This window comes from Lactuca virosa, chromosome 9 (genome assembly GCF_052849685.1).
Source record: "Lactuca virosa cultivar CGN04683 chromosome 9, Lactuca_virosa_CGN04683_v6, whole genome shotgun sequence".
In the NCBI taxonomy this organism is placed as follows: Eukaryota; Viridiplantae; Streptophyta; class Magnoliopsida; order Asterales; family Asteraceae; genus Lactuca; species Lactuca virosa.
The window spans coordinates 215681567-215699695 of NC_136434.1; the positions used below are offsets into that span (position 1 = coordinate 215681567).

An 18129-nucleotide genomic window follows, 5' to 3' on the forward strand; every position below is an offset into this window, starting at 1 on the left:
CAACTGTAGTTTTTACCAATATATATATATATATATATATATATATATATATATATATATATATATATATATATAAAGATTCTACAGGCTTAGAATTGGTGATTTCGCCTTAATTCTTGTTCCTTGTTTGGTTGTAGGCTTAGGGTAGAATCACTTATTCGACTGTTTTTTCAATGTTAATTATATATATATATATATATATATATATATATATATATATATATATATATATATATATATATATATATATATATATATATATATATATAATACCTTATAATGCATGTATAAATTTGGACCCACCAAATTTTTAAGACTACATCTTAAAAACAAGGAGCTTACTTGTGGACCATTGGATTTAATTTAAGTGGTTTAGATTAAATGAATGCTAATCCATGTGAAGACAATTACACCAATGAGAAACGGTTGTTAAAAATGAACAACTGTAAAAGCACAATATACCACTCTTTAGGCTCAAACTAACACACTTCATAACTATACGCGGATATACACGGCTATCCACATATGCTTAGACAGATGATATGTAATCTCCCAGCACATTAGTCCTTTCATAATACTCTTTCTCTCTCTAAAACCCTATCCTCTCACCCTCTCTCTAGAATCTCTAGAAACCCTAGGTATCACCCACCATCCTTGCTTCCACCATTTGCTTCAACCTTCACGATATCCTCCATCATCCACCACCAGGTTGTCACAAGAACTTTAACACCCCAAAGAACCTAACTCTACCACTCCACCAACCTCTCTCTCTCCACTTCACTATCATTTTCACCACCACCATCAAACAACGCTCACTGCTTTAGCACTATAAGCCGCCTTCATGAGCCTCTCTCTGTACCTCGATCTTTGTCATTGTGTAAGCAAACACACGCTATCCCTTTCTTCAAAATTCAAGCACCAACATCCATCGTGGTGCACATCCGGTGATTTGTTAGGTATGGTTAAGGCATTTTGTTTTTCCAGTGTTTTTTATCATTCTGTCTCATTTTCATACCTTCTTTAAAAACATTTAATCATTTCACGTTTTGACGATCCATCTTTGCAAAAGGTTATCACTTTTGGGCATATTTCGTGTAGGTTTTACGTTGGCTTACAAGGACTTTGGGGAAGTTGAAGATGAAGTGACTTCGTCCTGAAGTTAAAATAGGTGGTGGATTAGATTTCAATGCTACCACTCAATTGTATTGTGTTTTTCAGGGTCCAATAGAAAAAAATGGGTTATCTAATGTACATAGTGTCAATCCTTTATAAATTTGATTATAATATTACAAAAATGACCATATTATAGACCTTGGAGAGTTGTATTGTATCTTTTGTTTAAAGTAATATTATTCAATATTTGGAGTTAAATGCATTTGATGTCAAAGTCGGAGGACAATATTAGTTTTGTATTCAAATTATAGTGTAATTTAAAATTTTACTTATAATAATTTAAAAAATAATAATGAATGCCGATTAAAAATTAAAAATGTTCTTAACTCATGAATGAACTTTGTTGTAATGTCGATTAATATATTTTTTTTAGAATATTTACCACTATTTAATAATAAACACTATTAAGGAAATGCAAATATTTAGAGACACTAAGTTGTTTGAATCATGTTTACCAAAATATATAAATATGTACAAAAGTTTTTATAAATATAAAAACTTGTTCGAAATGTTTAAATTTGGTCAAAAACATTTGAGATATTTTTATGTTATGATTTTAGAATTTGATGTATAGATACTATCGATATGTCTTAACCTGGTTACTAATTTGTAAAGCAAAGGTTCATAGTTTAAAAAAAATAGGTAAAGGAGAAAGCATTTTGTATCTGAATTATTATCAAATTTAAAACGTCAAATAGATGTTGTTATTTATTTACTTGATACAACTATAAAAAACTTAAGGAAATTAAATTGAACACATATTTTTATAAGATTTTAGTTTATTAATAAAATCATAAAATGAATGAGAAGTGAGAGATTATTAAAATAATTTTTTTAATGATAACTTTAGTCTGCAACATCTTGGAAAACATAGTCTATCACCTCATCTAGAGTAGCTTATACAAAAATATCAGATGAAAAATGACTACTAAAGGGTAGGTCACGTAAACAATCTTGACAAAAGATGTCAAAAGAAAAACTTAATTATTCAAGTAATAACTTAAATTTAAACATTTAATTAACCGCTTAAAATTAAACATTTAGTTGTAATATTCTTTTTGTAATTATATATATCATAGGAAGAAACATATATAATATATTTGTGTCTTAAATCAAAATTTCATTAGAAACAAATAATGTGAGTTTAGTAACGAATGAAAATACTTAATTAGTGAAATTATTAATTTTTCATCTGCATATGTTTTAAAAATTTTAAAAAAGCAAAACAAATAATATAGTTCAATATATTGTTTAGTATCAAACAAAATTTATTTTAATAAAATATTCATATTATTATAATTAGTTAGTTTTTAATAGTTTCATTAATATGTTAGTTTTTATAAAGTTTCAATTATTAAAACAAAACCTACAGTGCTAACCATTAAATCCAAAATTTTCTTGAGAACGATTTTTTCTTCAAATGCATACTAGATGGCATATATATTTTTAATTCTTTTTCTACTTAAAGAATAAATGTATACGATAAAATTTAATATTTATCTATAAAGTCTTTTTTAAAACATAATTTCTTAATAATATTACAAATTAATTCTACAATTTTGTATATCACTAAAACTTTATATTATTATAATAAACTAAATAGTAATGATATAGATTCATAGAAATATATTTATGTTATTTCATTTGTAGATTAAAAAAAACGATTCAACTAACCTAAACACAAGTACATTTCATTCATTATATAGTTTCGAGAATATTTCGGCCTCTAGATACACCTACGACATTCGGTAAAACACATACTTTTAAGTCCCACATACAATCACTGCATTGCATAAAATACAAATATGCACTTACAATATGATTTTATAATTGAATGGAAAATGATATTTACCAATGCATTGCATGTTTTTTAAAATATAACATGAAACTAATCATAGTATTCTACTTTCATTTGAACCTATTACAACATGACTAACTTTTTTTTTTAATATTCATTCTTTGTCATCTCTTCGGAAGTTATGTTTTAACATTAGACAATTGCAAAATGAACTTCATAATTGTTCCCATAGAAAAATCATGTCACCATCGACATTTATGAATACCTAACTAAAATCAAGAACCCCAAGACCTTAATATTCAGGTTTCTAGTATTTGGTTATGTACTTTGAGTCCAGGAAAGCATTTTGAGATTCGAAAGGAATATACTTGACACTTCAAAACTATTCAAGCCCCACAAAATGAAAATTAATCGCCGAAAAGAAATCCTATGACAAAATAAACTATTCATAGTCCCTGCATTAGCCGTCCGCTGCATCGCGCGGGTACCCCACTAGTATATATATATATATATATATATATATATATATATATATATATATATATATATATATATATATATATATATATATATATATATATATATATATATATAAGTATAAAAATAATTTCAGCACATTAAACAAAAAGAATATTTTCGCAACTTATTTTATTACCGGTTGTACAAAAACGTTAAATTTCACGTAATATCTTTATCTCAGATTTACAATTATAAACATACATAGTTGTTAAAAATACAAAGGTTTTCATTTCAGTAGAAGATACACTTAAACTATAATAGGTATAGTTTATGGAACATACATTTCATTTTACTAATCAGGGATGCAATACAAAAATAATTATATAAAAGTATAAAGTATAATTAATTACACTACGATTACACTAAGAAAGGAGACATACATACATTTTGTTCATTATAAAATAGCTTTTCATTATTCTACACGTAACCGTCAATATAGCTTTGTGAGACACACTTCAAGTACTTATCTAAGTGCCAACGAAAGTCCTGAATTATAACCACAGTCAATATAGCGTGACACTTGTGTATAGATCTATACAGGACTGACAATCCCGCACCTAAACTGTTAGCTACAGTTAGGCCGGCAGGCTTGGGTTGACAAATATCGTACCAATTCTGACGCCTGAAGAACATCGTATCAGGCCATCTTAGGTCATCAAGCATGGTTATAAGAACTCACAATTTGGTATTAACAATATGATTAGTGTACGGATACATAAATAACTTCAAATAGTTTTATTTAATAATAAAACTACAATACAATATTTTACAGTACAGCTGGTGGATCCAGGTACACACATTCACAGAGTTTCATACAAGTACAATTACAGTATACTATTTTCCAGTACAGAGAAAACTTACATTTCTGGAAACATGCATTTTATGGTTTTATGTGAATTAAAACTACATTACACTATTTCAGAGTACAACAACACTTACACATTTTGGTCTTAAGGTATTAAGACTACAATTCATTTACAACAGAAAATATAGGATTTTCTAGAAGAACACACTTACATTTTCAAGGAACAAATGACAGACTTCTAATACAAAAATACTTATGAACTCACCAACTTAATTGTTGACACTCTTTTCATCGAAGTAATGCTGATAACGGAAATGTAAACCCAAACTCCCAAAACACAACCAATGACTCGTCAATCACGGTCGAAGTGAACTGGTCAAAACCTCTAAACGGTCCGAACGATGTTCCAAGACCATATGTAACCAGTCCGAATGAAGTAAAAATGTGAACCTCGAAAGAATCCAAACCACAGAAAACGTTGTTGATCGGGCAAGTTTCCGAATGAAAATTTGTGGATCCGAATCTCTGAAGCATAAAAATCAGAGGATGCAAATGCGAGTTGCTCGGTAGGAGGAAAAACACATAAATGATAATCTCTGCACCAACTATGTCTTCACTCGTATCCAACAAGAAGAATGAAGCCTTGAATCATGAGGCTAAAATTGGAGTTAAAAAAATAATGGGTTATAATAAAAAATAATTGGATAAAATAAAAATAATTGGGTAAAAATAAAATGAAAATTGGTTTTAAAAACAATGGTTTAAAAAAATTAATAAAGTGAGATGAAATAAAAAGGAATTTTGGAATTAAAAAGGTCTCGAAAATGATGTTATAGAGTTTTGAATCCGAAATATTTAAAAAAAAATGGGTCAGATATGAGTATAATGGACTGTCTCGGAACTTGTGGATCCAAAATGGAAATGGATTCAAATGAGAATTGGTCCGAGACGGGTAAAGCTAAAATCTACATGGGTATGGTGGGTTCGAATTGAGAAATATGGATTCAAAATGATGGAATATGGTCTCGGAACGTTAAAGGCAAGTGGGTGGGATCCATTGGTGAGTCTCAGACAGGTGGGCATCTCGGAATTAAGATAAACATGCGACAAAAGAAATATGGGAGTAGACATAAAGCTGGCAGGTGAAATATGGGAGTAGACATAAAGTTGGCAGGTGAAATATGGGAGTAGACATAAAGCTGGCAGGTGAAATATGGGAGTAGACATAAAGCTGGCAGGTCACTAAATGAATGGAAAATAGTTGAAACGGGTGACAGTGAGCTATAACAGGCAATAGGTAGGATGGTTATGGTCAACCAATGAGACAAAAAGGTTTCTAATAGCCATTTGATGTGGGACCCAGAGATGCTAATGTGTTGAGAGCTAAACAGAGCGTGAGTGACACTCGCTGCATGAGAAGGTGGTATGCCCTGGTTGCATGGCTGTGTCCAAAAACAATCAGCATTTAATGCTTGACGGAAATTCTTGTTTGACTATGGAGATGTTGTTGGGTTTTGATATGAAAGTTTGTTTTTCACAAAAACCGGCAACGGAAGACTTTAAAAATAATAAGTTTATTTTTAGTTCATAACAAAACCAAACTATCATGGATCCATTTATAGAGGTTAGAATGAAATAAAAACAACCATAGGATGTTTTAGAGATAACCTTTGAAGCCTTTGAACCCACTTGGTTTTGAGGTCTTGATGAAGATGTATAGAGGTCATATTTTGATGTTTTTGTAGGATCTAAGAGAAAGAAAGAAGCTTAAGAAGAAAAAACCAATTCTGATCGTAAGAGATGGATTTCGGTCATATGGTTCAATGATCAGAATTTGGAGCTGCTGCTTAGGAGTTATGATAGTTTAATAGATTGCTTAGGAAATATGTAGTTTTCATATATTTGCATTGTAAGGATAAATATTTTTCCGCACTTTATAAATAAAGTGATTTTTTTTTATCTTATTTACTTCATATATCTTTGCAATGGCATTTATGAAAATTGGTGGTTATATTTCTATTATTAGCAATGTTAAATGTGGATTTGATTCTTAGTTTTGTGGAAATGCCATAATCAACCAAGTGAAAAGGAATTCTCATCACCCAAGTTTCAGTTGGATAGAAAATTGGAGTCATACAATTCGAATTGTGTGATGTATGAGAATCTTGATCTTTGGAAGATTAAGACTAATTCGTTGATCACATGTTTATATGAGTCAAAGTGAAGTACTAATGGATCTAGTTCACATTGATTGGGACTATTTGGATCCACCATAAAGGACAATAAGTCTATTTGTCATGATTTACTGATGGTTCAGTAAATATGGTTATACTTATGAGATTAAGTGTAATTCTGATTCTTTGAAAAGTTTCAAAGAGTGGCAGAACGAATAAGAAGAATCTGTTAGGCAGAAAGATAAAGGTGTAACGACGTAAATTTTCAAAACAATTTTTCATTTTTAAATCATACTTTCAATCACACGATAATCACAAAAACATAATGTATCCACTGTGTCATAATAAAACATGTCCCAGAATCTCAAAACATAATCTCTATGAGTGTGTACGGATCATGTCGGCGCCTTCCCGCGATCCTCGCTAGTACCTGAAACACATAACACAACATCTGTAAGCATAAATGCTTAGTGAGTTCCCCAAATACGACATACAACACATACGCCTTTCCAGGCCATAACCCTGTAGGATCTTCCGATCCATGTGTCTCAGGGGACTTCCGTCCCGAATCCTGGTAGACCTTCCGGTCCTACCCGTATCGACCTTCCGGTCCGTAACCTCCTGACCTTCCGGTCCATATCATCCTGACCTTCCGGTCCTTACAATACATAACATACATAGCACATACATATCACATAACCGCATATAGCACATACATCATAGCATACAAGACCTTCCGGTCACACATAGGTACCCTTCCAGGTACAGTATAGTGAGAAGACTCACCTCAATGAAGTTGGATAAACTCTCGTGCTCAACGTCCCGACCTAGCCTCCTCCTATTATTCAAATAACATTCCCGATCAATATTCTCTCATAACCTCATCTCTACAGATTGGGTAGAAGGCCATTCTACCCTTCCCTGAACTCTCTTGAATCAGTCTTGACCAGAACCCTAAGGTCAACAAAAGTCAATGGTTAAACTTTGACCGACTCGTCGAGTGTACATGGGCGACTCGGCGAGTCCATGCGGGTTCTCTGAATCCTTCTAGCCTCTCTTGGCTCGTCGAGTCATCGTCCCACTCGACGGGTTACACCTGTCACGAATCGCGGGGCAACCCCGACTCGACTCGACGAGTTGCTTCCATGTTCTTACTCAAATGACCTTCTAAGGTCAGATCTGCTTCCCTAACTATCAGATTTACCCTTCAAGTGCTCAAATGTCACATAAAGGTGCAACCTTTACGTGCATGCAACCCACATCAAGTCATAAATGGAGAAATAACTCTAAAAATGGCAACCTAGTCTCCAATCCTCCATGAACAATCATAAAGCAGAATGGGGAAGGTTCTCTGGACCTCTATGGGTCCAGATCTGAGGTCTAGTCCAGCAAGGGACCATAAACTCAACTTTTCAAGCCTTAAAAGGTTATAGAAAACCCTAAATCATAGATCTTAACCCAAAAACAGAAAGGAAGTTCGATTTGATACCTCAATAGTGTAGATCTGAACTTGAAAACCCTGGATCCACAGCTCCCTTGACCTCCTCTTGTTGGAAACCACTTCTCCTTTGCTAAAACACTCAAGAAATGGTGAATTAGCCTTCCTCTTGCACTACAAGCTTTCTCTCTGCCCTCTAGGGTTTCTCAGGGGTGCATTGGCTGCAAATGGAGGCTATAAAGGCCTTTAAATAGGGCACAGACCCCGAGAATTAGGGTTTCATTTAACAGCGCGGACTCGCCGAGTCCACGCATCGACTCGTCGAGTCCTTCATTAAATCAGACCAGAAATGCGCGATCCTACTCGGCGAGTCTAAGCGCCTACTCGCCGAGTCCCTCCCTAAAATTCAAGATAAATACTTAAAAATAAGATACCTGGGAATCCGGATGTTACAAAAGGTTTCTCCAATCTGAAAGGAAAGGAGAATACTTTAGTATCGTGTTTTATGATCATTCTAATGATTATGGAACCATGTCACAATTGATCATCTAAGTAAATCTTAGCGCATTTGTATGACTAAGAAGAGGAATCAGATATTGTTGAAATAGTTTAATCGAGAGATGAGTCATACTTCGTATCAAATAAAGTTTTAGAGTCATACTCTAGTAACTACAAATCGTATCTAGAAACTTATTTCAAAATAAGTAGGTTTATAACACCTCATGAAATGTGGAGTGGAAATGTTTTCTTACTCTAGCACATTTGGAATTGGTAGTTGTGTTGTTTTGGTTGAAACAAAGGAAAAAATAAGACCAATTACATGAAGTGTTTTTCTTGTCGAGAATCCACACTAACTTTTGAATATTTGTTTTGCATGTCAAGGATTGTTCCTTGAGAGAAAACTTTTATGTCAAGAAGTCAGTGGGAGTCTTATTGATCTTGATAGGTTTTAAGAGTCAATCGACAATAAACGTTTTCGTTATCACTAGCACACGATGTAACGCCCGTGTTTCTTGGCTAGGCATTAATATTGACATAATGGTCTAGGTTAACCTTTGTAACTCATTTAGAAGAAATGAAAAAGGGATTATGTGAATATTATGTGAATTATGTGTTTTATGCTTAATTATTAGGGTTTAATTAATTAAGAATAAAAATGAGCGTCAAAAATTAAATTTTAGATAAAGCCGATATCTATTAAGAAACTTGTAGTGGGCGTGACAAGGATTACGGATATATAAAGAATGCCGAAATCCGAATTATAACGAAGAAGTTATGACCTGTCGAAGTTTCGCGACAAACCGGCACGGGGCCGAATGTCGTAAAAAGTGAGTTTTCTATAAACTACCTTTTAGCCTTAGTGATCTAAACGAAACTCGTAGTGTTCGTTAAACCGAGAGTAGGTATAAAAAGAACGCCCAAATCTGACTTCGTATGAAGAAGTTATGATTTTTCGAAGTTTCAGCTTAGCAGTAGACAGCTAAAAACTCGAATTTTAGATCGAGCGATTTTTAGCCGACACGACCTAAACGAGAATCGAAGGTCTCGTCATTAGTAGCACAACGGTAAAAAGTTTGACGAAAACGGACGTCGGATAAAGAAGTTATGAATTTTTAACGGATTTCCTGTCCCGGTCTGTTAAAAATAATAATTTAAAAATTAAAATCAAAATTAGCCGACGAAGTCTAAATAAAAGTTGTAGAGCGTAATTTTACCTACGCGTGCATATAAAGAACGTCAAAAACGGAGCTCGTATGCGAAAGTTATGAATTTTAGAAAATTTTGGCACAAAATTCTAGAAATTTCGCATGGATGAGCTTCACCCGGAAATGCCAAGTCACCCTTCGCATGCAGCCTCCACGTGGCATCTTCTGATTGGACCGCAGCCTCGCGTGGCAACCGCTGATTGGTCCGAAGTCGTCACCCTTCTTCCCCATTGGACCGAAGTCCGGTCCACTTAGAAGCCTCCACCTGTCCGAGCTTCGCACGTGGCCTTCGCAGGAGCTGCCCCGTGTCCGACCTTGCTGAGTCATCCGACGCGTGTGCCTTGGTGGCGAGCCCTCGCATGCGAGACGTGTCCGACGCGTGTCTTCCTCCGGTCCGAGCCACGTGCCCTCGCCTCCTGATGCCACCTGCCTTCGCTGACTCCTCCTTCTCGGCCGAACCCTCGCAAGCTCACCCCTATAAATAGAAGCCATGCGAGATCTTCCGGGGGAAATTCCAAATTTGTCATTTTTCACTCATTTTTCAATATTTTAGCTATTTTGACTTCCCCCGATGCCCCGAGATCATTTCCAACGCCCGGAACACGTCCCGGAGTACCCGAGAAGCCCGGGAAATTTATTTTTTCGGTTTCGAAGCCCGACCCTCGTAGAGCCCGGTTTCTCATTAAAACTCCCGGTTTTATTAGAAACGATCGTTTTAGGAAACGAATTGCTGCCCGATTTTCATTAAATCAGGTGAGTGTATAGTCACTTTCACCTTACACATAGATATGAAGTATTTAACTTAAAATACATGCTATGTGTAAATATATTAATTGTTTATTTGAGGTGACTGTTGAATTGATGTTTTATACAAGTTTAAACTGTATATATATATTTTATCTACAAATATGTTGGGTAAAACATGGGTAGATGAATTAGATGATGTGTGATGAAATAAAAGTGATGAGAGGTATCGATGTTTAAGATGATCTAGTCATCTAGCAGAGTATAGACAACGGTCACAGACTATTTTAGATAGCCCAGTGGAACGTTAGTAGACTTGTAATCGGTACGTATGTTTGAACTATATGTTCATTAGGTATTTTTGAACTATGTGTTCATCCATTAGTTCTTCCTTTTGACACTATTACGTGTCGGGGTACGGGAGTGTACGTGAGTACTTTATCAGTATTTTCCCTATACTTTTATTTGGAAGAACTTTGGAGTCTTTGTTCTTTTATGAAGTGATCGGACGAGCTTCATGAGTTAGTGATATAGATCATGAGTTAAATAGTGGGTGTGTGATGAAAAGTGAGTTGGATAGATGAGATGATCAGTGATATAGATCATGAGTTGAAAGTGAGTGGTGAAATATGGGAAAAGCTTTTACCCAGATGTTGGCGTGAGTGGTGCAATATGAGAAAAGCCCTTACCCAACGTTGACCCCCGTCATTCAGCAGAGTAGGGATGACAACCATGGACTGTTCTAGACGGTCTGCGGAACACTAGCAGGCTCGCAGCCTGTAGGTGTTCATGGACTTGAGTGTTCATTCGCTGTACTCTAAGACCCCTGTCATTCAGCAGAGTATGGATGACAACCATGGACTGTTTTGATGGTTTGTGGAACACTAGCAGGCCCGTAACCTGTAGGTGTTAATGGACTTAAGTGTTCATTCGTTGTACTCTATTCCCCTCATGAGTGCCTTTAGGGCAAGTAAGGCTGGGGAAAACCCCTTAAGTATGTTCATCAGCTGTATGGAAAACCCATTGACATGTATTGCGGGGGGAACTCCCGTGGGAAATACCGTCGATGAATAAGAGCTATGGACTTAGTATAAGGAAAACCCATTGACATGTATTGCGGGGGGGGGGGGGGGGGGAGGGGGAACTCTCGTGGGAAATACCGTCAATGAATAAGAGTTATGGACTAGCACATGGTGACGATGTGACTTCGTGCCTATTTGACATAAATTGCTGAAGGAAAGCAATGTTGTCACCTTGTTGGTTGTTTTATGTTAGGATGTATTGTTTGACATAACTTGCTGAGGGAAAGCAATGTTGTCACCCCGATGTTTGTTTCATTTGACATAACTTGCTGAGGAACCCCCAAAGCAATGGTGTCACCCCTTGTGAAAATCCTTAGGCTAGGTCCCTTGTGATACTTGTTTTAGGGACATAAAGTGAGGATAATGGGAATGGGTAATTATTAGGGTTATTTTTGGTTGATGAAATTAATAAATTTATTATTGACTGAGAACTTAATAAGTTTATTATTTATTGTGGGTTGAAAACCCTATATGCTCACCAGGCTCCCAAGCCTGACCCACTCAGTTTATTTGTATCACAGGTATCGATACGAAATTGCTTTACACTGAGAGATTAAAAGAGAAGTAGATCACTAGTGTAAATGAATGTAAGTTTTGTTTATGCTTATGTTTTTGTATTGACAATGACATCCCAATGGTTTAAGTGAATAAAATACATTTCTTCGGAAATGATTTGATAACATATTTATTATGTTTTTCTGGGAACAAATTCCGCAACACCTTTAATCAAATGATTACTCTGAAATTATTTCAAAAGCATAAATTAAACCGGTCTTTTCTAGCCGTGAATTTGGGGATGTCACACACGACCTGAGGTTGATAACCTATCGTGTTAAGTTGACATACTCTTGTTTCTGTGCACCTTCCTGTTGAGTTGGCAATTCTTATGAGTTTTATGGTTCTCATTTGACTGCAATAGGCAGAGCACGTTGGTCAATGATAGTACATTGGTCAATAGAAGTGAGCTGCTTAAACAACATGGAAGACATGGTAGGCCTTTGTGCTACCAGAAGGCGAGAAATTAAGAATAAGCAAAGTTCAGTCCATGAAACCTAAATTTGATTTTGGTTTTGTCATAAACCTTATCTTATGATTGTAGGTTTGAAATGACAAATTCAAATTGATAGGAACGAGTACACCATAAAGTCTAGGTGGAAAAAGGTTTCGCTCTAATTCATGAAAAATGATTATGAGGAAACACTTTCGCGAGTAGAATTTAGATATGATTAATATCATTATGGTTAGCAGTTACATTCGTGTATGATTACGGCATCCCTTTTCATAGTTCGAATTGTGAGAAATGGCAAGAAATAGTTTGCATGTTCATGAATTATTGTTATAAGTTTTGAAAAGGGTTCAAACACACACATATGCTTTGTAATGAAAGGTGTATGAGCTTGAGAAGTCTAGATGAAGACTTATCGAAGCACCACGTATTAGAAATCTGAACTTTAGTAAGAAAGTCAAGAGCATTGATTTTCTGGAAGTCCAGTAGATTTCTGGATACATGTCAAAGCTAGTGGGAGCATAAGTGTTGTGCTAATGGGAACATAATTGTTATGCTAGCAAGAGTATAATTGTTATGCTAGTGGGAGCATGATTGTTATGCTAAGTATTGCAAGTTGGCAATGCTATTTATAGGAAACAAAGTTTTCAATTTGCAAATTGTTAGATTTGAGAATTGTTTTGCTGTAAAAGGATTTAGGGGAGATGGCACTTATACTTCATTCCAGATCTAAAAGTTTAGATTTAATGGAACTTAGTCATGAACATATATCAATATCATGTTGAAATGATTCAACATAGGAAATTCTATATATGGAAATATTATAGCAAGAGACTGATCAAGTATCATGTCTTTATGTAAGACATTATGTATCAAATCCCATATGCTTCAGATAAAGGATTGATCACATAAGGGAAAAGGACTGGAACTGGATATGACTAGAGTTGCTGAACAACTGTTAAAGGACAGTCTGAAGTTCGCTGAAGATTGGTTGCTTATGGACAGTTGAAAGTATAGCATTTGGACGGACCATACTAACATGTTTCAGATTGGGATAATTCTTGATCAGAACTGAAAGTCATATGGAAATATGGAAAAGTTTCCATAATGGGAGTTGGTGATTAGAATCTAAATGTGAGTTAGAAACCTTAATGCAAAGAAGTTGTTCAAGGAGTTACCTTGAATTTGATACTTCATTACCATGAAATTGTTTTAAGTAACAAAGTTTCATTGGAGAATTTTGTGACATCGTTGGCAAAGTCTTTGTGACTTCTGGGCCACGTCATCACAAAAGGATCATTGCATGAAAGGTTAGATTCTAACACATTTGGTGGTGACAAGAATTTTGGAAATTCTTATACTTGTAATATGGATTTGGAATTGTGATATGAGTATCATTGGAATTATGTCCAATTGATTTGTTCACAAAGGAAGGACCATAGAGAGACATAGTATGCATGTTTATTACATGGCATGACTGATGTTTAATTCAAGTGATTAGTTGATTAATTGAAACATTATATAATTAATAAAGTCTAACTAATATGGTGATTAAATAACAAGTGTTTTATTTATATTCAATAGTTTTGAGACCATATTTAAATAGGTTATTATTGTGTTTCACTTCGCATGTTTTACTTCCCGAATAATTGGATTATTCAAAACGTCCACAATCGATCATACTTTAGAAGTAAGTTGTGAATTAAGATTGTCGTGAATTGGATTGTAGATTGTCTATGGGTTTAGACATAGCAATGGTTTGCTGCAACATTCACGAGTACTTTTGAAATGGGGATTTGAGTATTGGATTAACCCACGCTCAGAGAATTACTTCATGGATTTTATCACTATTAATTTTGATATGATAATATCTTATATTCTTGAAACGGAGACATATGGGTTGTTGTTTACGAGTCAGTTGTGCATTGCGTAAACGCATCAGTAACTTGATGTTATAAAACGTATTGTTGTGTGTGATTTGATGAGTAAACAGTAAAAGCATATGAGTCGAAGTTTATCCGTTCCTTTTTCCCTAAACGGGAAAAAGCGATATATGTGGCCCCTCGATGATTTGATGATGACATCTAAAGCGTTTGGCCAAGCCTGGACTGAATTGATGTGTTCAATTAGTAGTCTGTTATCAGTCGTCATAAATCATAAATCGGGAAACAAATATTGGACAGAGAGAATGATTATAATCCATGTCTCATGTCCATACGACATCTTGTAGAACGGAGGAATATTTGATTACTTATCTAAAGGACACATAACTGACTAGGTCAGAGTTCGACAGCGGCTTTTGAAAGCTACAATGTGTTGGTCAATTTTTGAAGTTGTACTTGCAATTATAGTTATTAGACTTATCCAAGTGGGAGACTGTTGGATTAGGTGTCTAAGCCCATAATTATAATTGGTATATACTTGAATTGATTGAAGCAACTTGACAGGATGACTTTTGGAGAGAAGTTGAATTTATTATTTGGAATAATAAATTGATATGAATGGTTTATTAGTATATTATCAGTATAATATATTAATTATAGATCATGTTATTTAATTAATATTTAATCAGAAATTGATTTGGAATTAATTTTGGGGTTAAAGGAATTAGTTAAATATACAAGGGTTATTTTGCAAATCATTGATAGTTGTGAAACTGGGCTCTTGGACCCCTTGGACAAGAGTGGACGAAAAAATTATAGGGTGGCCCTATATGTTTTCGTCTAAGGCTTCTAATTAGGGAGTCCATGGGTTGCTTAGGCCTTAAGCAGGATATTAGGGTTTCCACCTACAAACCCTAGATTTGGGACTAAGCAACCACAAGTATATAAGGATCCTAACCCTTGTGATTTTTGGCCCCCAATGCTTCTAACCCTAGAAGAGCCGAATTTATAAGAGCATTCCATCCTCTCTCCTTCTAATCCTCTTGCAAAGAGTGTTTGTAAGCCATTAGAGGTGTCACACTTGAGGCACTTGCTTTCAAGAGCTAAAGATCCATAATGATTAATTTTTATTTCTAAATAACAATTGAGGTATGTATCTTAACCTTTATTTTCGTTTTTCATAGATGCATATTAGGGTTTCTATTTGATATTTAAGTTTGCATGTTCAACTAGTGAAAACCTAGATCCTTAATTATAGGGTTGCATAGACACATAGGATTTGTAGTTATGCTCAAAACCCATCATAAGTATGCATCAAAAATTTTGTATGTTTAATGTTTTCATTTCGAAAATTGAACCAAAGTCAGTAAAGGTTGCTTTGGAAGATCCTGATTGGATTGTTTTCATGCAATCTGAACTTGTTGAATTCAAAAGAAACAAGGTTTGGAGACTTGTTCCAAAACCTGATGATGTCTCAGTTGTAGGCTTAAAATGGATTTTTAAAAATAAAACCGATAAGGAAGGTAATGTGGTTCGAAACAAATCAAGGTTGGTAGTTAAGGGATATTCGCAACAAGAAGGTATTGACTATGATGAAACCTTTTCCCCTGTCGCGAGACTCGAGGCTTTCCAAATATTTGTTGCTTATGCAGCACACAAAGACTTTGATGTTTATCAGATGGATGTCAAGTGTGCTTTTTTCAATGGAGTGTTAGAAGAGACAGTATATGTTAAGCAACCACCAGGTTTCATATATGATAAATTTCCTGATCATTGCTATATTCTCGATAAAGTTGTTTATGGTTTAAAACAAGCACCACGAGCCTGGTATGCAACTCATACCAATTTGTTAAAACTCTAGAAATTTAAACAAGGATCTGTTGATCCCACTCTATTTCAAAAGAACGTGGGGGATCATTTTATGCTCGTTCAAATTTATCTAGATGATATTATTTTTGCTTCGACTGATCCTTTATTGGCTAGTGAATTTGAGAATATGATGAAAAGTCAATTTCAGATGAGCATGATGGGTAAGATAAATAATTTCCTGGGATTAAATATCCATCAAAGCAGAGATGAAATTTTCATAAATCAAGAGAAGTATTCTCGAAATCTGCTTGGAACGTTTGGCATGACGAATAGCTCAAAATTTCAAGTACCAATGGCTGTCGGCACACGCTTAGGGCCTTCGTTGGACAAGCCTGTTGTCGATATTACTATGTACAGGGGCATGATCGGTTCGCTACTATACGTAACTGCTAGTCGACCTGACATTATGTTTGTTGTTTGTAATTGTGCCAGGTATCAGTCGAATCCCAGGGAATCCCATTTAAGAGCTGTCAATAATATTTTTCGCTATCTCAAAGGGACAGTTTTGTTGGGTTTATGGTACCCTTCGAAAAAGGGTTTCTTTATTCAAGCGTTTTCCGATGCAGATCTTGGTGGGTGCCAACTTGACCGAAAAAGCACTAGTGGTGGATGCCAACTTTTGGACGGGAAGCCTGTTAGCTGGCAATCGAAGAAACAAACGTGTGTTTCGATTTCCACAGCAGAAGCAGAATATGTTGTTGTTGCAGCTTGCAGTTCTCAAGTCATTTGGATACAAAGCCAACTTCGTGATTATGCAATCCACATGAAAAAGATACCTTTGTATTGCGATTCACAAAGTGCAATATGTATTTTCCATAATCCAGTGCAACATTCAAAGACTAAGCATATAGCACTTCGATATCATTTCATCAAGGATCATGTCGAGGATGGAAATATAGAAGTTCACTTTGTGAAAACAACAGATCAACTTGCTGAACAACAGATCAACTTGCTGACATCGTTACTAAACCTTTGGATGAAAAGTATTTTATCAGAATCTTGTCTGGATTAGGAATGATTGATGTAACTGTTGTTCCTAGTTTAACTTCAATATGAAATTAAGAAGATTCGAAACTTCGCTGAATGATCTAGAAGTTACTGTTCACTATTCAGCGTTCGACATGCTTCGTTTTTGATATTTCTCTGAATGACTCAGAACATATTTCATTATCCGAGCAGACTTGACGTTTCGAAGTCCAATGTCCCAATGTCGATGTCCTTCATTTCGTTTGTCTGGTAACATTTTCTTGTCTTCCGTAGTGTGTATATAAAATCAAAATACCAAAAAGATTTTTTTTTCTTTTATTTTTCTTTTTCAAAACTTCTGAAAAATCAAAAATATTTTTTCTTTTGTTTTTATCTTTCAAAAACAAAAATTCCAAAAAGATTTTTTCATTTTTGTATTTTTCAGTTCAAAAACAAAAATTCCAAAAAGATTTTCTCATTTTTGTAGTTTTTTTTTTCAAAAACAAAAATTCAAAAATATTTTTTTTTTGTGTTTACTAACTGTTTGTGTAGTATCAACATACTTCAATGGATTTTGCTTCGTGGCAATGGGGAAGGTATAAGTTCGAATATTTGCACTAGTTAGATGTCCCTAGAAGCATGTTGTTGTATGTCGACCAAAGCTTCATAGACTCAATGTGTTTCGAAGCCTTAATGGATACCTTACTATGAGTGTTCCTTCCCAAATAGGCTATATTCGCATTAGTCGACGAGCTACCTTTTTTCTTCTCATGTCGAGTTAAGAGATTTCTGCATAGTCCTTATCATTTGTAGAGGTACACTTTGTTTCTTCACCAATCTTTTTCATCAACTTTATTCTTCACGCTTCACACACTTCACATGCGTATCCTCGACATCTCTGGTATAAACCAATCAGAATGTAGATACTGTACAAGTCTGTGTTAATGATCTTGATTCATGAGTCTG

The 18129-nt window shown here is 34.8% G+C and overlaps 1 protein-coding gene across 1 annotated transcript; it reads left to right on the plus strand.

The window, feature by feature from the left end:
* Positions 1-16489: 16489 nt before the first annotated feature.
* LOC145140290 (putative mitochondrial protein AtMg00240) lies at positions 16490-17788 on the plus strand. The gene is made up of 2 exons (XM_079073826.1): positions 16490-16857; positions 17716-17788. Exons 1-2 carry the CDS (start codon positions 16490-16492, stop codon positions 17786-17788), a joined length of 441 nt encoding a protein of 146 aa, XP_078929952.1.
* Positions 17789-18129: the final 341 nt, after the last annotated feature.

Bases quoted from the DNA above. Each gene is read 5' to 3' on its own strand.
- LOC145140290 (XM_079073826.1), top strand. From the start codon at position 16,490: ATGGCTGTCGGCACACGCTTAGGGCCTTCGTTGGACAAGCCTGTTGTC. The intron at 16,858-17,715 runs GTGTGTTTCGAT...CTGTTTGTGTAG, and splicing joins TGGCAATCGAAGAAACAAAC to TATCAACATACTTCAATGGA.